Here is a 17877-nt window from a genome sequence, read left to right on the forward strand (position 1 = left end):
AGGTTAACAAATCATTCCCTATGTTTTGACAGGTCACAGCTTTCTTGTCTCACTGTGTTTCTTTCTTGATTTTCCAGTTAATAAATATACAGCTGAGGCTTATGGATAAATGACCAGAAGCACTTTGCGGCAATTAAATGTAAATGCCGTAGGTTAAAGGTCACAATTTCCATTCAGTATGAATTGCCAGTGACATACACAAAGGTCAAAGCAGAACTTATGGTCTGCCAAAATACAGTACATAACATATGTTAACGATATATATGTCAATGGTGTGCTCCAGCAGATTCTTTTTTTTTTTTTTTTCACTTGGGTCACTATATGAATTCTAACTCAATATTAATCAAAATATGTTATGTTATACTGTAGGGTATAGCACTTGCTTCTTTGCATATCAATGAGGTAACTCGTCTTTGCAGGCTGCCAAACTTCACAACATCACAATTTATTACATACCTAACCAGTTTGTATGGGATGTCATTTCATCTCATGTGGCCAAGAACAACATTCATGGGGTTTCCATTCAGGTCAGTTTACATCTGAAATGGCGATGCACGTGCACATTTGGGAGAATTACTCTGGTAAATCAGGTTTGTGGCCGGAAAAAACAACCAAAGAGAGGGATAGGGTAAATCTCATTTACTCGTGTAAATGACAAAACACATGTGAAGATCCATGGCCAGTTTCGTATGGAAACCTGCATTTCACGTGTAAATGTTAATGAGCGTGTTTATCCTTAACTATAAATATTGCAAGGGAGGTCAGTGGTTACTGTGGATTCCAAGACGGCAGAAAGTAGTGGCTGATGGGCGATTTTATGGTTAGCAGTGGTGTAGTTCACCTTAATGATAATACGGGTGGCTTTTTTATTATTCTTTTTTGCTATGTCTGGTCTGCCATGTTGTATATCACTTGTGGGTATACAGTTTTGTATAAAACTATTTACCATGAACTGCGTTATGCCCTTGTTATAGTATTAAAACAGCTGTTTGAGAATACCCTTGCTGTAAAAACTACGCTGAAGTTAAACATGAAGAGCAAGTGAGCTGCTTAAATGTCTAACTGAATTAATTCCCATCCTTTTTTTGATCCCATCTATGACCAAAGACAATATTGTTAGTAAATATAGCTGGTAAACTGGACGTCATGAGCCAGCTCGATCACCCAAAACAGCGCAACAACATCCAACAAGTTGTTGATGCCCTCTCAGAACTGACCAAATAAAATTGCAAATGAACATATTGATTGTGTTTTATTTGTTTGCATCAGTAATATTTAACACAACAGTAAACCCAACACAACTTGGAGTAAAGGAGAGAATCTCTCACAACACAGGCCTCCTCAGATCGCTGCTGTCTAACTGAAAATAGCAGCTGAGGTAACCTTCAATTGCCAAGTTTGCATATAATAAGCAGGATTGGGCTTGTTTGTCGCGGGTTGGAATTTGCATAAACACCCACACTCTAACATGGGTTTGCATGTTTTGAAAGGCAGTGCTGCTTTTTTTTTCTCGTGAGACTTGGTAACACTGGTAGCCTTCCCCGTCTGTCTCACAGGCAGCCACTGATTCCTGAACACCTTATTTTGTTGTTGACAAGAGTTTGTGTAGGATACAGCAGACAGTGGTAATTTTGGGAACAAACTAATGGTGCACCTATATATAACATCTCCGCTGGTTTTCAGCCATGGTGATCTGCAATACCTGTGGTCAGTTTCATTTTATACCTCTCTCCAAGTTCATTGTTAATTAATGAGTTGTAAATCGTAAATTAGTTGAAACAATATTCACTACTAATGACATTTGAAAAACAATTTGGGCAAGAGCAGTAAAACACATTATTAACCAGCCAGGCACAAGGTATTTTGCTTTATTACAGCAGCTTTGATTCACTCGTGTACCAGTTCTCTGTGCATGGAAACCACATTTTCACAAAATTTCACTAGTGATCTTCAAAAACAGCACGAGTACTTTACGCATAGCTAATTTACATATCAACCCCCCACCTTACCCATTCATTTGCATGACTTCGGGTGAAAAGCCTGATTACTTGAGTAAAATAAACTGAGCGAATGGAAACCCAAAAAAGCATTTTACACGAGACATTTTTCTCGAGCAAATGCCTCGAGCTAAAAAATAACACGCATGGAAACCCCATGATTGTTACCTGCTTAGTTAAAAAAAAAATACAGTATAGCATACGTGATGATACATTTTATGTGAAATTACAGCAGGTGGAGATCATAATTGGCATAATTTACATTCCACACCCTGAAGAAACAGCTCCTTTGCCTTTTAGTTTAGTCTCTATAATATTGTTTTTTTCACATTTTGTATAAAGAAGACTATGGTTCAGTGGATTTTTACCACACACGTGATGGTGGCTTGACATAAACCTGTAGCTTCAACACATGGCTATCCTCTCTTGTGTGATAAAAACAGTCTTTTATGTTACACAGGATTAGCTATATATTCACTTGAGAGATATCTAATAATATGGATTCTATACACTTTTTATATTCAAATTGTTTTATATTGAAGTGTTCAAGGTAATTTAAAAAATACTTACCAAATATATTCAGAAAACATTAATTGGTATTTAAACAATAAAAAAAGTTGTTCAAATAACAGATAACATGTTCAAGATAAGAGTAAACTCAGTTCAACTTTCCTTTCAACTTACAGTTTTAAATAATTAAAAAACATAATAGAATACACTGATAAAATGGTTGTTCCAAAACAGATACAATATGACATTTACATTTAAACTATTTGACTGGCATACAGCACAGTGGAGTTTTTCAGCTATACGTTGATGCAGCTGTTTTTTCCTTTTTTTAAATATTACTTCAAAAGTAATTCTTAAGACCACAGCATTATGATATAATCTGATCACACCTGTGCACACGGGAACAGTTATTACCCAAGGTAATTACTCTGACGTTGAAATGATTTCTCCATCAATGTTAATGGTCTCTGAACTTCAATAAACCGGTCACTGACCAATAATCTCAGCTGACCTCTCGTGCTAATGTTATTCCCATTGTATTCATTAGGTTATGACAGAGCACTTAAAGTGGTCACTTGTCCAGAACAGCTGCTGAATTTCACTTTGACTGGCAATGAACCATGAACAACTGGTCACTTCTTAATGAGGGTTCTCTAATTTGTTAGTCTTTGTGGTGCAAAGATTGTATCCACTGGGAAATAACAAGGCTTTTATGTGTGGCCATTTTGGTTTAATTTTTATGGAACAATATTCTGCTGTATGTAGAATAGCTAAAACAATTGAAACGGTGAGTAGGTCTACTTATGCGGTATGTAAATCTGCATGTGACATATAAGTCATTATGATTCATGGTTAACCTTTCCTGGTAGTCAGGATTTTCACTGTTTCCAATAAGAACATGAACTAGATATTTTCTGTAAGGGACAATATGTGTTAATCATTAACATTGCTGATAAGCTAAGGTATCTCGAGCACAGACAGTCAAGATTTAGAATTTGCAGTATAGTCAGACAAGTACCCTTAATTTATGTCAAACAATCATACACACAATGTACAATGAAGGAAATGAAGAGACTGCTGATAATACACTATCAAAATTATTATCTAAAAAGAGACGTCAACTTAATGAATTAAATCATTATTCCCTGCACTTGTGCCGACACAATGAATAATACACACACACACAAAAAAAAAGAAAAAACAGATCATCAAATATATTATGGTGCTTATATATTTTTTACAAAAATAAATCTGTCCGGTTGCACCGATATCATTGCATGGAAAGCCAATCAGAATGCTTGGTTTGTCCAGGTCATTTTAAAATAAAGGAATGTTCTCCTGCCAGTGCAAATACAACCTGGTACTACCAGAAAACAGTATTGAAAACACATTTAGATCATAAAGTGTTTGGATCTCAAAAGATTTGAAACAGGCCTTTCTGGTGAGCTACAGCATGTCATATTGTTTACCAAACTGCCAAGTTCAGTTTTGTGCCTTTTGACACATATTGCAAAAGAATACAGTTTGCAGGCACCAGGCATGATAAGAAAGTGCAACGACTTATTCAAGTCCTAAAGGATTTTGCCACAGGCTGTCTCCATATCAGCCTGGAGGCCTATCCTGCAGCAAACAGATGGCTCCTGATCTGCAATTAAAGTAAAAACAAACATATGTGCTGGCCATCACACAGACCAGTATGAACTGCAAGTACCTATACTCAAATATAAAACTGCTAGAACTATTCTATAATAATAGCAGGTACTAGTTAAAAAATATAACAAAAGAACATAAAAGCTGAATGAAAAACATGTTGTCTTCAGAGAAGTTGTATTGTTTCTTACCTGACCGTCAACAGGTAAGGATCTGCAGGGATGTTACATCAGTGTCCTTAACGTAATTTCTAAGGAAGTGCATATTGAATCCTGGTCTCCAGGTTAAAAAACCAACAAGCCTCTGCCAACTGAGCCAGGCTCCATTTGCAGAGCAGGCAGACATGTCCCTACAGCACTACACTAAGGATATATTTACAAATGTGCAGTTTTGACCATGTTGCTGGATTTTACTTAAATACTAGCAGTGGCTGAGGATTTTTTTTTTTTTAATCAAACTGACATTCCTATGGGAAACTCAAGAAAGAAAGTTCTAGTGGTTGGTTAGTTACTTTTGGCAGCAGGACAATAAAAATTGTAAAACAACTGCTATTGTGCTTAGATTGAACTGTAAAGAACTAATAATAATAATAATAATAATACACTCCCAAAGCATATTAGTTTGATCCATTGCATATTTATTGAGAGTGTAATAAACCAAAGTATGTGTAACAAGCTCAGTGTCAGCTAATATATTAAAACCTGGACTGATTTAAACTGATATGCAATGTGAGTTATCTCCAAAAATAATATTTCAGATTGATATAATTATTATTATTTTTTTATTTAAAATGTAGTTATCAGATTTCAAATATCACCGTGCAACAAATTAAAAACCTAGTACCTTACCGGCACAGTGACTGCTGTTACAGGAGACGTGTTAAAAGTTGGATCGCTGCTTCTTTTTTGATAGACCACTCGGTACTGAGCTATAATCCCATTGGGAGAAGCAGGCTCCGTCCAATTGAGAAACACAGAGTAAGCACTCGTGGGCTGAACCGAGGGAGCTGCCATGCCCTGTGGCAGTGCTTCCAGGGTTTGCGTTGACGACCACAGGCTGTCCACAGATCCCCTGGTGTTGCGGGCTCTCACTCGATATTCATATTCAGTGTGGGGCTGGAGTATGTCAGAGGCATCAATAAACTCCAAAGCACCCTCAGACCAGATGAAAACAAGTAGCTCATCTTGAGTGCCAACTGGTCGCCTGTAAAACAATAACACCACCAAATAACTATTAGTTGAAGTATTTTGTTCATAGAGGTATTCATCTCTGTTGGGCAAATGGGTTTAAAAGGACAATTTGATAAGGTTGCATTTCTGAGTTAAACAAATTTAAATAAATTGATGATAATTTTGAAGTTGTGCTGGTGGGAAGTAAGGCATTTGTTGGAAAAAATAAATGAAATGATGTAAATGTGCAAGCTGTACCTCAGAATGTATACATTTTCTTGAAATGACAAGCATTCAGGGATGGTTCATTCTTTGCCCATTTAACTCCAAATATCTTGATCACTAAATGGATATGATAACTGACCCATCTTCCTCAACTGGTAAAATGTTTTAATAAAGGTTAAAAAGGATCCATTTACAACCAATGTAGAATGACTGTGTGTGATACTTGTGCTTAATTTTATTCCCAAAATTGGGTTTCTGCAATGATGACAGCCAAGCCTGGTAAAGTATTTAATGTGAGACCCAGTTTAAAATGTATTTAACAATTAATATATAACATTAGTTAACAATGCAAGGTTTTCAAAAGTCATACCAAAGAGAGTATGCGTGTTAACCATGTATATTTTTGCAAGCCTCATTAATTCCCGGCATTAGAACAACTGGCTTCCATGCTGGTCCACAAAATGACATTCAGCCTCGGGTAATATGCCTCCTGACTGCTCCATCATACTTTTTTTAAATTTTCTTTGAATGAGGAGAGAGAGAGAGAGAGAGAGAGAGAGAGAGAGAGAGAGAGAGAGAGAGAGAGAGAGAAAGAGAGAGAGAGAGAGAGAAATGGGGAACACAAGACCAACTAATATCCTGTAATCATAATAGCAGAATGAGAAAACAAATAAACTATGAACAGCAGGACATGTTTCCTACATGCTGGGTTGTAAACTATAGCACATGGTTAAATATGCTGTCCACTTATCATTCAGCAAAAAAAAAAAAAAAGTTTAATTGTAAGATGTCTAGACATATTTAGCGTGCAATGTTACATTGATGTGTGTGATGCCCAGTAATCCACTCTCCTTTAAACACCTCTGTTTAGTTTACTGCTGATGATACTGCAGTTTCAAAAATACATAAAAATATAAACTAACACTGAACAGCTGATAACTCAGATCTCTGATTTGTTTTTGTTTTGTAATCGCATACTGACTATGAAATTCCAGTCCATTAAGCAAAGATGTGCACCGAAGTTGTACAAGTCCCGCTAAGTCACTTTTAAGGAACTAAAGCCTCCACAATGCACTGAGCTCAATGCACTTACTGCCAAATGAACACTCTGAGACTCATGTGTGGAATGTAAATACGGAGATTGCCTTGCTTGTTTTTTTAAGATGTCATTTTAAATAAATTATTTAATTAACAGTTGTTTAAATTGTGTTGCAAATCTAAAGCAGTTATTACCCAAATTATGTTTGACAGTTGTTAAGACTTCTAGCTTGATTATGTAAGTTATGTGTAGATTCCCAGAATGTCAGCTGATCAGTATTATTCTGAAGTGTCAATGTATTGATGTCCCTACAAGTAAAACCACACCTGGGAAATCTAATTAAACTAGACTGTAACCTGGTGTATTGTCTCTGATAAAGATAAATACTGGTAGCTAAACTATGGAAGAACAATAAAGTAAAGTTTGAAATGCCTTGATATACAATTATTCACACGTATTTTCATGAATTAAAACATGGCAAAAATGCATATATCAGTGTGTATTACAGGGATGGCAATACAACTCCTATTGCATAGCAGTTTCCCCCCTCCCAGGTTTAGAATTAGCCTGATTAGCGACAGTGTATGTTCTAGGTAACAAGCTCAGTATGTCTTATTAAACACATAGTAAAACCAGTAACGGCTTTAACTGCTATGCAACGGAAGTCTTATTTCCATCCCTGAATTATTAAATGCAGTGAGCAGTTTTGTTTGGGTTGAAACACTAACATACTGGTACTGAGATGCCACTGCAACACATTACCAGTCATTGCAGTGCCCAAAGCATTGCCACTGAAGACCATTTGGTAATGTTAAACTGACACGAAGGGCCTATTTCAATGAACTTTTAGTTTGGAAAAAGGTGTTTTAATGAATTACAAAAACAGAGAAGATTTGGATCCATTTTAGTTTTGATTCAATAGTGTTAATGCAATTAGAATAAATTATCCTATTTTTTTTCCCACAGCTAAAATATAATTGAATTAGGCCCAAAGGAATTCTATTTCACTGTGTGAAATGTAACTTGACCGTGAGACAATTCGAGATTAATACTTTACATTATTTTTGATCCCTTTATAATGATTGAAAATGATTTAAAAAACAAGACTACATTATTTTTTTGTTTGCTGCAAATGAATAAAGATTTTGCATTGCTGTTGTCTGAATGGCTTTTTAACTGCAAAAGAAATAACTGTCAAGTGAGTCATGTCTATAGAAGAGAATGTAATGATTGTATCATGAGACCGAGTGCACCATTTTCATTTCACTTTAAATAAAGAACAAAATGTGTCTGTGTCAGTCAGCACTATTCCCCTGTACTCAGAGGTATCAAACATGCTACCATTATGATTGTGATGTGATTGTGTCACATTGGTATAAGCTTTATTGCTTTTGAGTCAGCTAGGTAGTATGGTATTCTGTTTCATATTCCTCTTTATATCAGAGTTTGAGTGTGCCTAGAATAATTAGATGGAACCAAGAAACATCAAATGCTATTTACAGCTGTTATTTTCAGCAGTTAATAATTTTAATTCTGTTTTCCCCATACACCTGCATGCACGATTCAACCAGCATGATATATAACATATGCACAATCCTGAGGGTTCAAAATGTAAACATCTTTTACACGTACCATGTTTTAAAATAGTATAATTGCAGGATGCATGTTATGATGCCATTCAATGAGAAGGATACTGCAAAGAGCAGGGATAAAACCATGCTGATTTTGGACAGTAAATCCCTTCACAGCTAGGTATATGAGAGCCAAGCTGAATGAGACAAGAGCCCTGATAGACACTGCACAAACAGAACTCTGTTCTAATCAGAAAAAACACCATAACACTTTCATTAAATGTTGATGACCAGGGCAATATAGCAGTTGATTACCACTCATGAAAATCACCTTGCAACCCACAGTTTTACCACTTCTCAACCATGTGTGGTCAGAACCTAATATTTCAGCAAGACAACACATTCACAAACAGTGGTACGGTAAGTTATGCAATTATTGTTATCACAACAGCTAGATGTGGTGAACCAGAATAGACAAGTTGATATTGCAGTCCTTTGAGGTCAGAGCTCTGTAGTTAACTGTACAGTGTCTTCACAGGGTGGATGTATATTGGCAGCATAGCTCAAAGCTACAGTAAAACCATCACGACCGATAACTGGATGCACACTGGCTTCTGACTAACGGTTCAGCTGGATTCAATTACTAGATTGCAGGGTGGATGAGTGCTGGCTGTAGCTCTCTAGCAGAGCTGGATCCAGTTATGAGCCACTGAAATAATGGCTCAGTGAACATTAGGTCATAGTTAAGTGACTGCGCGTCCTTGGCATCCCTAGTGGTAGGTCATGTGATGAGGCTGTTATGCACATATTTTATCATTATATTGTCAAGATATTAAATAGGAAAAACTAAAAATGTGCTCCAACAGTACAGACCACTGAAGTTTCAGAGTGAATGTTTTACCCACTGTATTCCATGCAGATCACAGAGAAACCCAATTCATGACATCAGCCATATCATGTTGAGTTTTTGCCATGCTATATTCAATAAAATTATCAAATGTTACCCTCTTTTCACAATTGAATAAATCAAGGTTGCACATAAATAGAAAACAAATAAAGATAGATTTAAAAAGATTTTAAAAATGTCGATAAAGATAGTTAATCCTTGTTCCAACACTACCCACTACGGATGTCACGGTATACCGCTTTTACGGTAAACCGTGGTATAAGCTGCCTCGGTTTTGAAACTGTAACTATTTTTCTACACCACGATTACCGAGTTCACGGTATTGGCGCGTTTTTGTATTCACCGTTTGTCCATTGGTGAGTCGCACTGGCATTTTGGGGTTTTGTTTGTTTCCCGATAATTTTAGTTTATGAATGAGCAAGACAGTGATGCAGTAACTATTTCAGCCAATTGCCATGCAGGTGCTGGCTCTTAGCATTTCAACCAATTGGCACTAAGCAATACTAAGCGAGGGTAGGCGTTCATGGTTTCAAACTACCACTGGTCGTATCAGCACCTGCTGCGAGAGATGACATTTACTGTATCATGCTTTTTATTTTATCAATATGTTTTGTAGCAGAAATTTAACTACAACAATTTAACATTAAGATTTGTTTTAAAACTTTAAAGTACAGTTTTTTTTTTGTTAAAAAATGACTTGACCACAGTGTATTTCTTTAAATAGCCATTTAAAAACGGATTACAAAAAAATGGCATTACACTGTAGCGTGCATGGGGGAAGGCAGCAGCAGGGCTGATAGGTGACATAATCACATATGAAGACATAAGCCTGATATATGCTCCTTGCAAAGGAGCCGGCTCTTTTGTACAGTGGTATTGGTGCAATGCTTTAGTGCGAGAGGTCCTGGGTTTGTGCCCGCCCTCTGCCTGTGTGTGAATTGCCTCGTCCTGTGTGATGTGCCTGCCTGCTTTAACCGAGATCGCTGCGATATGATAACCGTGGTATATTTTTTGAGGGTTACCATACCGTCAAAATTTTATACCATCACATCCCAACTACCCACATACACACTCATCATCATAAAACACTATATCATAAAACATCTATGTAAAGCTTATTTCTATGTACTGTGCTGTAAATACTATATATACAGTCAAACCTGTATTAACAGACCACTCAAGGGACAGTCTAATAGTGGCCTCTTAACACAGGTGGTTTCTTAAAAGAGGGCCCATAACTTTTCTATTTGTCTCTGAAATACTTTCCTGTAATTATGTATGTCTTTGTGACAGGATAGCTGGAAGGACAGAGACTCGGAGACAGTAAAACTGCAGTTAAAGCGCTGCTGCGCTGTTTTAATCAACAAAAAAATAAATCAAAAAGTCAAACAAAAACTCTGCTCACAGAGCCAAAAATAAAGGGTCAAACAAAAACTGTTCAGAATGGGCAGAGCCTTCCCTGAACTTTGTAACACAAAACAAATTTAGAAACACTCACCCCAAAACACCTCCTCCAAACAAAGGAATTTCCCCTAGCATTTGGCTGGAGCCTAATTATCAATTACTCAATTAGCTCCAGCCACATTCTTCCATGTATTTTAGCAGGGATAGGAAATTAACCCCATCCCTGCCAACCACCACCAAATCACCACACAACAATATTTACAGACAGGGCCCTACCCTGCCACAATCTTACATAGACTGTATAAGCCAGAAAATGTAATATGAACAAAAGGAAGTATGTAATTTAATAACATTCATTTAGATCATGCATTTACAAAACAAATTATTTTGTGAAAGTAATGAATGGTTGCCTGTCTCAGGTCACAAAAAATGTTTTAAATCGTTTGCAAATTGCAATGCCTGTGTCTGCCTTTCAGGTACATACTGATTCAATGCATCCTGAAACCAACACCAGCATAAGCATAAGATCTTTATCGATTACCATGCATATTGTTTTCATACTGTTATAAGTATGGCTTGAATTTTTTGGTGTTTACTTTGCTTTTAAAGGTTTGCCTTTAAGTCTTTAGCCGCTACATCCTGAGAACATTCCGTGAAAATTGGCAGGAAAGAACAACACCACATGAAAGACACATTGGAAGCTACTTAGTTCCCCAGACAAGTGCGAGAACGAAATGCAAGTTAAAGTAGAATTTGGGGGAAGTGATTAATGAAGAAGGTGAAACAGAATAAACAAGTCAATCAGGACATCAAGGTAAAAAGACGCAACTTTGTTTAGTAATTAACAGTTTAATTAAGATATTGAATCGGCTCAAAATACGGTATTTTTTTCCGTGTTAAAATGCTGTATCTGCGTATTTCTAGTGCCAAATTTTTCAGCAGTTTTTCTGGCACTTACTGTCTTTACAAGTTTAATAACTTTTTTTCTGTCATCCAGGGAGGGCCTTTTGTTTCTCCACGTTTTCTCTGTCCCTTTACAAAACAGTTTTATTGATTACAAATAAAAGACAGCTAAAATGGTTACCGTGTTCCTCTGAATTTAGGACATACTATTGAAAACCATATTTTCCTTCTAACAACAGCCCTATGTAGGGTGCATAACACAGGTTTGAGTCCATTGCTGGGTAAGTGAATCATGGTCGCTGGTCGCATTAGACAGGTGGTCGCTTAATACAGTTAAATAAAAGCAAAAATATAATTGGGAGGAATTTAAAGTGGTCACTTAGACCAGGTGGTCGCAGGTTTGACTGTATGTATGTTTTTATATATATATATATAAAAACAATACAATTTAAAAAAAAAAAAAAACCTCTAGCAAGTAAGCAATCAGTATCTATAAATCCTAATTACATCTAATAAATACTGTACATCTCCTATTTGTGGAACATCTCAATTATGATATAATGCTATTTCTTTCTCCATGTTAATTAGGCACTTTCAACTACACCCCACCCGCCAACCTAATTTTTGAGTCCTAATTCTAATTATTTAAGTCCTAAAGTTCTTATGCAGTAAATACAGATGGCATTTAGCCTAATCAGCAGACCCACATACTTTGCCATCACACTTAAGCTAACAATGTTTCATTGTCTGTTTAAAAGTAAACAACATATAACTGATTTGAATGGTCTTCAGGCTAGAGAAAGAAAAGAGTGATGCATACTGCAGTTTTATATTGGATATTTATAGCTGTGGTAGCAGTAATCAAATTATCTACAGTCTGTACAGTCAGCACGCTGTTGTTCAGATAGTAGGTTGTAGATGGCTGTTTACCCATTTGTTACCTGTGTATGAAGTAATTAGTGATGACACCATTGGGTTCTCTTGGGGGGGCCCATCGGACTTCAATAACAGAAGACCCAGATGCAGTAACTGTAGGTGCTTTAATATCTTCAGGTGGAGCTTCATCTGTCTTTATGTATGCCCTCGGACCAACGCCACAGCCATCTATAGGAAACAATGCATTAATAAGGAAGAAATATTCATCTTTGCCCCTGTGGTTAGTTAGTGTTGCTGTTCAAACACCTTACATAACCACATAGTTACAACCATACTAGGAACTGAAGGTGTTCATAAGTTAGAAATCTCTGTAATTCTGAATCATATCAATGACAATGGATGTGTACTGTATTAGTTCTACACTTTCAACCTGTGGAGTAAGAAGAAGCAATAAATAAACTGCAAAATTCCCTGTCTGTACTTGTTTTACAGTAGCTTCTGGTTTCAAACAGCATGTTTGGTTGACCGCTAGTGCGTAGTGTGAGCTTTGTTACTTTGATATTAAATTCAACAGGGTCAATTGAATAATTAAGCACCTGACTGGAACCAAATCCTGTAATGGAATGGACAAGAAGAGCCAAGCTCTGTACTATAGCTGCCTAAGTAACTGCATCAATAAGAGATGTTAACAGGCTTACAAGCATGCACTCACCAAGCTTACTAAAACAGGTATCATTTCAGATATCACCACAGTCAAATTGTTAATTCTTTAATATACCATATTAGCCTACTGAAACCTTGGAAGCTACTCTTCAAATTAGAAGGCCTCTGTTGATATTCTTTGCTGTGTAATATACTGGTATTCATACTACAATTTTGTAAGATATCTTAAGGGTACATTTGGTTTGTTCGTTGCCCCATCTTATTTGAAATTTTAAATAAAACAGTTGCATTGTTACTGTGTGTCTTTACTGCTAGTTCAATATTTGGATATTTTTTTCCAAATTAGAAAAACAAAACTGGACAATGGGTTGTTTTAAACAATGTCATTTTTAACGTGTACTAAAATTAATGTGGTGCAGTCAGGTATGTTAATCACATCTTTTTGGTGGACTCTCAAATTGCTTCTTGCACTAAAACTGATGCTAGGTCGCCAGTAGTTTCGGAGGTGACGTCTATAGTTGGTGAAGCATGTACAATTAGCAGTTGATGTGTAGAAGCCATAAAATATATATTTACATACAGAATATAGGGGCCGTCAGCATTTAAAAAATCCTGTCCATCGCCTTCAGTGTTTTTAATCACCAAATGTATAGAAGAGTTTAGATGACATACCTTGTTGACATGCTTGTATTCGTATTTCATATTGTGTGAATGGGCGGAGTCCCTCAACCAACAAGAACTGATCATGCCCTGCTGCTCTGATTAATGCTTGATTACTTCCAATGTTTAGCAGAATATTGTACTCCAACAGCATGGTCGTATTAAACACTCCTTTAAGGAAAACATACAAAACAATGTTTGATCATAAGATGTAGTTTTCTTTTGTAGAATGGGGTGAAAAGGGTGCCAAATGGTTTATTTGACCATCAAAATGTAAACCTGGGAAGCAAAAGATACAAACTAGCTTGAATGACTGTTAAATAAATGCATTAATAATTTTTATTTTCTGGATAATACAACATATTATATTCAAAATTATTAAATTAATGTTTCTTGCAAAATAATACATTTTAATTCTAAAGTTAAAGGCAAGACAGGATCAAGACAGGATTGGTGCTGCAAGTTTATTTGACACAATAGGGTTTCCTATCCATTGGTCAAAGCACATTTCTGATCTGAAACATAATAAAAAGCAATAGAGTGTATATTATATTTGTTTTTCAAAAATGCTCTGAGAATATTTACAATCCGATTTAAACCTGAACAACTCTCAAAGATACAAAATGTTCACATAAAGAACCCCATTAAAATCAGAAATACTGAAATCAGAATAGTTGTATTGTTACTTATTCTGAAACAGAGGAACATTCTTTTTATCTATGACATTTGGCCTTTAACATTAGCCACTTGGGCAGTCACATGCCTTCATTAGCCCACCGCTGATATGCGTGTAAAGCAGAAGCACAGGCCTCATAAAAAGAAAGTGAACCAATTTATTCTAACTGCACATGGCAGTATTGTTATTTAGTGGCAGAGTTACACACAACAGTCTGACAGGCTGCCATAACACATTTCCAGGTTCTGCAAAGGAATACGGTTTTTGGTTTGTTAATATTCCCATCACTGCTCTGTTTCATAATTTACAACAACTGGAGGCTGATAGGTTATTTAACATTTATGAAGCTGAGATGTATTCAGAATGGGCTGATTATCTTTACAAATGAAAAACTTAAATTATTCAACTTCCTTCATTGTTATATCCCTGAGCAGATGTAGTCTTTTGCTAAGATACAAATCCCATTCAAATGATACAGTGCTTTGATCATATATACCTGCCAAAATGTTCAATCACACAGATCCCTAGTTCCATTATTTACCACTAATCACCCAGTCTAGAGTTTTATACTTTCCACCTAAAACTATATAACCTTTCAAATCATTTTTTTATCATTTAAAGGTTTGCATTTCAACTTATCATATATAGACAATTTTAGCAAGGAATACTGTATTTATTTGTAAAATCCTTTAAGACAAGACATAGTAACCACACATTTAAGTAAGCACTATGTTAACACCAGTGTTAATAACACTCATGCAGCAATATAGCCATCTTAGATTTGGGGAAGAGGGTTATGGCTTGATCCCTGGCCAAGATTGAATTACCCCAGTCTTAAATCTAAAACAAGTACATTTTCCAAAGTCTGTCCCAAGAGTAAGTAAATCATACATTGTTTAGGGGAAGAGATGGCAGTAAAAAGTAAAACCTGCAAAAACTCAACATATATAGATTGTTAAGCAGATCCGGTACAGTTTTAGCTGCATCCAAAGAACACAGGTAGTAGAGGCTAAAAAAATAAAAAAATAAATAAGAATAATTACTTAGAATTTCCATCAGTTAGGAATGTGTTAAATTAAAATGCTACAAGTTTTATTGGGGTTTGTAAACAAAAATTATTATTATTATTATTATTATTATTATTATTATTATTATTATTATTATTATTATTATTATTATTATTATGTTAATGTGCATTTTACCATAGGCAATAAAATTACAATAAAATGCATTTTACGTAAAAAAAAAACTTATATAGGGACCATCTGCTATAAGATGCAGGCATTGATTTAACAAAATGTAACACATATTAATGGTATCTGGGGTCTGCCAGCCAAAACAACACAAACAATTCAAGCACAAAACATTTCTCCTGTCCAGTGAACATGGTTAATGGTGAGCACTGTGTCTAGTGTTAACATTTATCTAAATGGGATTAACACTCTCTCTTAAAACCCTACCTGACTGCCAGGTCATTATAGATACAATTCAACTACAATAGACAAAAAGTCTGAAGCAGGTGTGGTTTCGCTTTGATTTGTGATCAGAAGTTTGGCATTTCAAGGAACTTTTGAACAAGTGGTACATCGAGGCATTTGCATTACATGCCTTTTATCTATGATCAGAATTGTATAATGTTGGTTACTTCAGAAACTTCAATATGTATGTTTTAATACACCGTGAAACATCAAAGAACATAACTTATTTGCCTTTCCTATCTGTAACTGACTTCTAGCATTTTACTCTGGTTCAAAGGTATTTCCTAAGCCAGCAGTGATTTTAAGTTTGTTCTTTCCATTTTTCCTCATATAATGATTTTGGTTAATAGATAATATCATTATCATGATAGAATACTTGCGTGTTCATCATAAATTAGAGTCAAAGTTAAGTAGTAAAACTTTAAAGTGCACTCAAATATTCTGCTTACTTTTACACCTCTTTATGCTTTATGCACTACTATTCTTATCTTTAGGGGTGAAAAAAGAAAGGAAAAAAGCGTCTGTGCATATATATCACGGTCCTGCTGCTGTTCTGGCTGATAATTTACGACCTGCTCTTATGGTCTAAACAACAGCTAGTAGCGAGTAAATTGAAATTCACAATGCTGAGAAGTACTGCATTATTGTGTGTGTATTTAAAAACTATTCCCCCTAAATCACAGATAGGTTAGAAAAGCAGTCACTTAAGTTTGTATACTAATTGATTCTATCAGCCATACGTGTCACTCTTCTGTGAGTCATGTAGTTTGACCATGTTCATCCCATTAAATTACATAAAACGATGCCCATAAATTATCAGTATGGAGTTTTCAAATAAACGACCACCAATACATGAATAAATCACTGTGACTTATAACTAAATTGAGATCCTGCTTAGTGTGGATAAGATGTAAACATTACTGTACCTGGAGGGGTCCAGGCGACAAAGACCGAACGAGGTCCAACTCCTGTAACATTATGTGGGACTGGAATTCTCTCTGGAGTAGCCACTGGGGTCTGAATCACGTATTTTTCACTTCTGTTGCTCCCTCCGCCTGTACTGGCTTCCAGCACGTATACATACCTACCAACATTGACAACAGAAACACAGTGTCAGAAGCTGGAATTTCCTTTTTTTTCTTCCTTTTTTTTCTTTTTACAGATTTTATATTCCATTAGGAAAACCATGCATATTAACTACCAATATTAGAAATGATTTAATTGTGCATATACAATCAACTTTACACAACTAACTCAGTTACTATATTCATTTAGTTATCAAAAAAATTTAAATAAAGCTTATTTCTAATGACATTCATTATCCTGATTATCACTCACAGGATCAGCTTTCAAAAACTTGCCAACAGGATCGACATGTTGTGCAGTCAACGCAACCATCCCTAATATTAATTCATATTTTATAGTAATTAATGACAAGTAATGTACATTGTATATTTCCAAATCAAATCCAATACATCACTGAGAGAGCCCTTTACATAGGGTTATAATATCGGGATGCAGCAATCAGATATTCTTGAAAAGACCAAAAGGACAGCTAAAATATACTACTGTATTTACTTTTCTTAATTGGAAACCATTTAGAAATCTTATTGCAAGGGGAGTATGTCAATGGTAAATAGTAAGAAAAAAAAAAAATTCAATCAAATCTCGCAGCCTGCCATACACTGTAGTGTTTTGTTAAACGCCTTTCCATTCTTCATTCTTCTCATTGATTATTATTAAACTTAGCAGGTCCCTTAGCACAAGGGTTCAGTTTGTGTGTGTGTAAGTCTTTGTCAGAATGTGTTGTTGCAAAACACCATCCACTCTTACTAATTCTAACTTTCGTAAACTCCCATTTCTGAGTCACCCTCTCAGCAGCCTGAGAGATAAAGCACCCAAGTGCTCGAAGCACAGCCACTTGTATTTAAAGCGTAAAAGCTTTCCAACTGACTTAAATTTTTTAGACCCTTTAGACCCTACGACTGGAGTATTTTTCTTAAATCAATTTAAAGATGGAATGTCTTATGCTCATTTTTTTTTTATTCGTTGGTGTCTATTTATGAAAGCCTCCCATAGGTTTAGCCTTCTGCACACTGTACTTGATCTGAAAACAGACCTTATTGATATCATAGTTTGTTTACATCCT

The 17877-nt window shown here is 35.7% G+C and overlaps 1 protein-coding gene across 1 annotated transcript in view; it reads right to left on the reverse strand.

Annotated features, from left to right (window-relative positions):
• Positions 1-17877, reverse strand: part of ush2a (Usher syndrome 2A (autosomal recessive, mild)) — a 378004-nt gene that overhangs the window by 40150 nt on the left and 319977 nt on the right. Inside the window, exons 59-62 of the mRNA XM_041252711.1 lie at positions 16655-16812; positions 13587-13745; positions 12317-12479; positions 5006-5360 (exon numbers count right to left, since the gene is read on the reverse strand). Of these exons, the coding sequence (XP_041108645.1) occupies positions 5006-5360; positions 12317-12479; positions 13587-13745; positions 16655-16812 (835 nt within the window). The remainder of the gene's footprint in view (positions 1-5005; positions 5361-12316; positions 12480-13586; positions 13746-16654; positions 16813-17877) is intronic.

Source organism: Polyodon spathula, chromosome 6 (assembly GCF_017654505.1).
Source record: "Polyodon spathula isolate WHYD16114869_AA chromosome 6, ASM1765450v1, whole genome shotgun sequence".
NCBI lineage: Eukaryota > Metazoa > Chordata > Actinopteri > Acipenseriformes > Polyodontidae > Polyodon > Polyodon spathula.